General features: G+C 39.5%; 1 protein-coding gene across 2 annotated transcripts in view; it reads left to right on the top strand.

The window, feature by feature from the left end:
- Window positions 1-5,000, top strand: part of LOC137997078 (inhibitor of Bruton tyrosine kinase-like) — a 36,082-nt gene that overhangs the window by 29,947 nt on the left and 1,135 nt on the right. Inside the window, exons 29-34 of one of the 2 annotated variants that reach the window (XM_068842832.1) lie at window positions 249-333; window positions 610-656; window positions 2,258-2,419; window positions 3,400-3,567; window positions 3,992-4,102; window positions 4,922-5,000. The exon at window positions 4,922-5,000 is cut by the window's right edge and continues 23 nt beyond it. In XM_068842832.1, the coding sequence (XP_068698933.1) occupies window positions 249-333; window positions 610-656; window positions 2,258-2,419; window positions 3,400-3,567; window positions 3,992-4,102; window positions 4,922-5,000 (652 nt within the window). Of the gene's footprint in view, window positions 1-245; window positions 334-609; window positions 657-2,257; window positions 2,420-3,399; window positions 3,568-3,991; window positions 4,103-4,921 lie in introns of both variants that reach the window. The other variant, XM_068842831.1, reaches the window with a different exon arrangement.

Raw genomic sequence — 5,000 nt, 5'->3', positions numbered from 1 at the left:
TTTGTTGCCATTAGAACGTTGTATTTTGGTTTTTTTTTTCTTTCCTCGTCTGGCCTGCAGTTATCATGTTCAGAACAAGACGTCCGTATTCAGATTCGAAAGCGACCGTCGAGTATTGCTCTGCGCGATCTGGAGGCCGGATCAAGTGCTAAAGACCCATTGTAATTGCCATTTTGAAGCCCTTGCTGTTCGTCCCAATACTTGTCTCTTGATGACTTGTTTTCGTTTCTTTCTTGTTCCGTAAGCAGTCCCAGTCCTCCCGCCTCAAGTTTTAAAGACATAATTGAACAGGAAAAGAGCAAAGCTGTGTTTGATGCTAACTCTGTGAATAAGGTGCGTGGTGCAAGGAGCTTTTTTTTTTTTTTATGTCGACATGCCTTTCGCACTGAGGAAACAGTGGCCGGGTGATTGTATCTTTTAGAAGTGGATGCTCTCTAGGTTTGCAAGAATGAGTATAGGAAGTCAACATCCTTCAGGCCCGACGTTTTTGTTATCACGTCTGAGGTCCTGAATATCAGCACGAGGGTAGATGGATTTTTAAATACTCGAAATATCACTCAAGTTCACGATTCTTGCCATAGCTGTCTTCTCTTTTTATGTTCTTCCAAGGTTTCGCCTTCGATAGAGAGTTGCCACAGAACTTCCTCCGAGTTGCGGTAAGTCGCGCCTTTATAACCGACCTCGGCTACGACTACGAGACTTTGCACGACAACGCCGTTTCAAATTTACTTCGTGTGTTCTAAAATAATCATTTCAGGTCCAATTCTTGTTCTCAATTAAAGCGACGAGCAATGAGCCAGAGTCCGGTTTTTTGGTCAGCGCTAAGAACACGGACTCTGGCACAACCTATTCCTTACCTTGTATTAACGATTATCTTTAATTCGTAATTTGCTCTGAATTTATTATTATCGTTGGTTTAGAAGACTGAAAGCTTGATATGGATTATGGGAAATGGTCATATATCATTTAAAAGACAACCCAAGTGTATGGAAGTAGGACTCAAACCTGGGAATATTGATAAACCCGTCACCTAACCACTTGACCACCACACCGCTAGCTGCTGAGGGACAATATTTTAAACACTATTTGATAATGCTGTATTATCACTCGGCAACGAACAATATTAAACACCGCAAAAGGTCGGTTTCCAAACTTCACGACAAAACTAAACATTTTAAAGTCAAAGCTTAGGCTTAAATTATTAATCTAGAAGCTTAGGCCTAAGTATTCCTCAGCAGCGATATTCTATGGGAGACCTAAATACATGTTTTTTTTTTTTTTTTTTTTTTTTAAATGCGGTGTCTAGATCTTCAGCGGTGAAGCGTAATGAAGCGGTTCCTTTAGAGTAGAGACTCCGAGTTCAAATCCATTCCACGGATATTTTTTTTATTTCCTTATAAATATTTTTCTTTGCTACCGCAAGTCTTGGGACACAGTAACCTAAATTAACGACAATAGTAAATTTAAAGAAAATTACGAATTGACGATAATCGTTAATTGAGGGATCATGTTGCTATGGCGAGAGCCAAAGCAGGAAGCGGACTCTGGGAAAAGAATGCTTACTCTTCTTCATATCTAGAGTTCTTTATTATCTCCCGACCTGAGTTGTTAGTAGTAGCTTTGTTTAATCTATACACCTTTTTCGAAAATGGCCGACATTTAAATATTCTTTTGTTTTTATTCAAATTAGCCCTGGATGCTTCGTTCTTAAGCTTAAAATTCAAAAGAGTATTTTGCCTTGAACGAGGCATCAAGGTCTAATTTGAATAACAGCAAAAGAGTATCGAAATGGCGGCCATTTTGGAAAAAGGTGTATATGGAGTGTACATACACCTTATTCCAAAATGGCCGCTGATTTATGCGGATACAAATTGGCCCTTGTTGCCTCGTTCAAGATAAAATATTCTTTTGAATTTTAAGCTTAAGAACGAGGCATCAAGGGTTAATTTGAATAAAAACAAAAAAATATTTAAATGACAGCCATTTTGGAATAAGATGTATTACAACCAACCTTTAGCGCTTACCCAGCATGCTTCGAACCATCCATTAAAATTGTATCCTAATTAATTGTATTGCGCATCTGTTCTGAACTTAATTTCTTCAGTGGGCATGATCGTCAAAGACATGGCAGAATCTCGTCAATGCTGTAGTCAGTCTTTCAAAGATCTTCTGTTTTCTCCAAAACACACGCACAGCGAGTTGTTTTTGTTGTTGTCGTGGTGACTGTTGTGTTTTTTTTTTTTTTTTCGTATACCAGCCCACAAGCCAGCGGCGCCTTGCGGTGGACTTCAGGCAGCCGTTTATCGCAGAAGCAGCGAAAGAGGTCAAAGTCGAACTCAGTGGACCAGTCTGACGTGGAAAAGCCAGACAACGATGCAGTTGCTACTGCAAAAGAACATAAACCCACTTCCCCAGCGTGGTACGGCGAAACTAGATTAGTAAACTTGTAAAGAATGCAAATGAATGCGGCGACAGCAAAGTGAAAATCTCATTTTGTTTCCAGCAAAAATTCAATCGCGCGCGAGAAAACTAAACCGCAACCAAAACGCTAATTAGCTTGTGGTTTTATGCCGCTTCTGATTGGTTGCTGCACAATGGGAAATGTCAAAATCAAATAAAAGTGTTCACAGTTTTCGGATTCGCAATGTAAAAGTTGGGGCGTAAACAATTTGGTGGAACCAAAAGCGCCATGTTGAAAAATGGACCGTGTCACTTGAGAAGTGCTATTTTAATGGCACTTTTACCAAAGTCGAACACTTTAATGCGTTTTCGCAGGAGTCAAAGGGAACCTCCACTTCTAGAAAAAATAACTTTAAATCACAGGAAATAACCGTTACAGTCAAGTTAGTCTAAAGTATTTTGCAAGAAAGTGTTTTTATTCGAAATAAATAAGTTTTAGAATCGCCTATTTTTGTTTTCAAATTTCGCGGGCGCCGCCATCTTGAATAATTGTGACGTGTTACGGTAGCCCTATTGTTATTACACAAAAGTTCTTTGTGTCAGAGTACCGGTAATAGGGCAACCGTAACACGTCACAATTATTCAAGATGGGTGCCCCCGCAAAGTTGAAAGTGAAGATAAACGATTTTAGAATTCGCATTTCTTGATATAAACACTGTTTTAAAAACAAATTTCGAACAAATTTGTTTGTTAACATTATTCTGTAGTAAGAGTGGAGGTTCCCTTTAAGGCTTTATTCGGAGCAACAACAGCGGACAAAAAACTGTGTGTTTAGACGAGGTTTGTTGCGCTATTGCTCTTGGGCCGGTTGCTCGAAGCCTGGTTAGCGCTAACCGTTAGTTATGAGGTATCAAAACCTATAGGGCTCAATGGTGTTTAATACTGGTCAGCGCTAACCATGCTTCGAGCAACCCGGACCTGATGGGTATTGTATCCTAGGGGTGGTGTTGGCAAAGATCCTGTTCCAGTGAATTATCTTAGAGATGTTATGCAAGAAGAGGAACAGCGGCAGTCTGGAAAGAAGCCCCTAGGTGTGGAGCTTTCACCCGCTTCGCCCAGGGTTATTGCATCTCCGGAGAAACAAGGATCAGCGAGGAAAAAACTCAGGTAAATGGTTTTTATATGAGAGTGATTCATAATTGAGTGTCGAATTACATGTCCCGATTTATCCGAATAATGGTCTCAGATCATTAGAGAAACAGCTTTACGTTGAAATTAAACAACATCTTTTCAGTTTCCCAGACGTATTATCAAATTTCCAGCGTATAAATGACATTAAATCAGCCCTTACATGAATAACGAAGGATTGAAGTTGTCTTGTTGGCATATTTGACCTCAGTGTACTCCCTAAAAATTCAAAAAGAAGTACAAGGACAGTAGTTACGTCATATTAAATTCACTCAACCGCGTTATCTTTAAGTTGTAAACGCTCTTTTTGTCATAGTCTGTTATTGCATTAAGAACTCTACTGGCTTTGGGTAAGACGTAAAAATGCTACTTCTTTGTTTAAAGCTTCTTTTTCGGCGTTTAGTTGGCGCTCTCAACCTGACTTCTATGCGACCGCGCCTGATTTTGATGACCAGGATGATGTCAACACTGGCTGTGAGCGCTTTTCTGGTCTACCATCGTCTCCTCCGAATAGGTAAATTACGTTGATAAATCATCTTCTCTGTAGGAGGTAGTTTCAATAATTTTAGTTAACGTTAAAAAAAAAAGAATAATAAATAAAACAGTATTATAATTTTTCGAAATGAAGTATTGCAAGCAGGTTAATGTAACTTCGCGTGTATCGGCGTTTCTTCGCTTGCAGTACATTCGAGTATTTGCAAAGATTTTCTCCCGGGAAGAGTTTTACAAAAGGAATTTGTTGTCTAATTACTCTGCAGTGAAACGATAGCAAAATATTTTCACGCTAAATAACACTGAGAAAGCAATGCAAGTATACAAGAAGGGGAATTTCGCTTATTGATCAGATAACACCAAGTAAGGGAAAAATACAGTAGTAATGTGCTGTTCAAAAAGAGATGCCGTCGAATGACAACCCCTTGCAAAAAAAACTTTGAAATACTACATCAAACCTCAACTGTAAAAAGACATGGAGAGCCGCATACCGGGCGCAAAATGGTTGACACAATGTTGACACCTCACATTCATAACACTGCAACAACGTGAAAAATTACATTTTTTGGCGCGCAAGTGCATTCATTCCTTGTTTTGAGGCCTAGAGGTTAAAGGCACGGAAGCGTGCGCAAAAAGGTTTTATCTCGATTTAATTTGTTTGTTTTGTTGTTGTTTTTCTGTTTTGTTTTGCGCAAACGCGTGTTTTGCCCGCTATACTATTCGTAAGGGTAAATAAAGTGAAGCGACACGGTAGCGTGTACGAAAATTATTTTCTTCTTTCCTGTCGTCCTTCGGCGCGTTGGTACCTTATAATGATACCTTTTCTTGTTTTTCTCGGCAGTGTGTGGCAGTCGACTTCTATCGCAAGTTCCCCGCCTTCTTCGCCGGTAGCTTTCTCTTCAATTCTTGAATCACAAGAG

Source organism: Montipora foliosa, chromosome 3 (assembly GCF_036669935.1).
Source record: "Montipora foliosa isolate CH-2021 chromosome 3, ASM3666993v2, whole genome shotgun sequence".
NCBI lineage: Eukaryota > Metazoa > Cnidaria > Anthozoa > Scleractinia > Acroporidae > Montipora > Montipora foliosa.
Note: the sequence above shows the minus strand (reverse complement) of the source record. Positions and strands in the feature narration are given on the sequence as shown.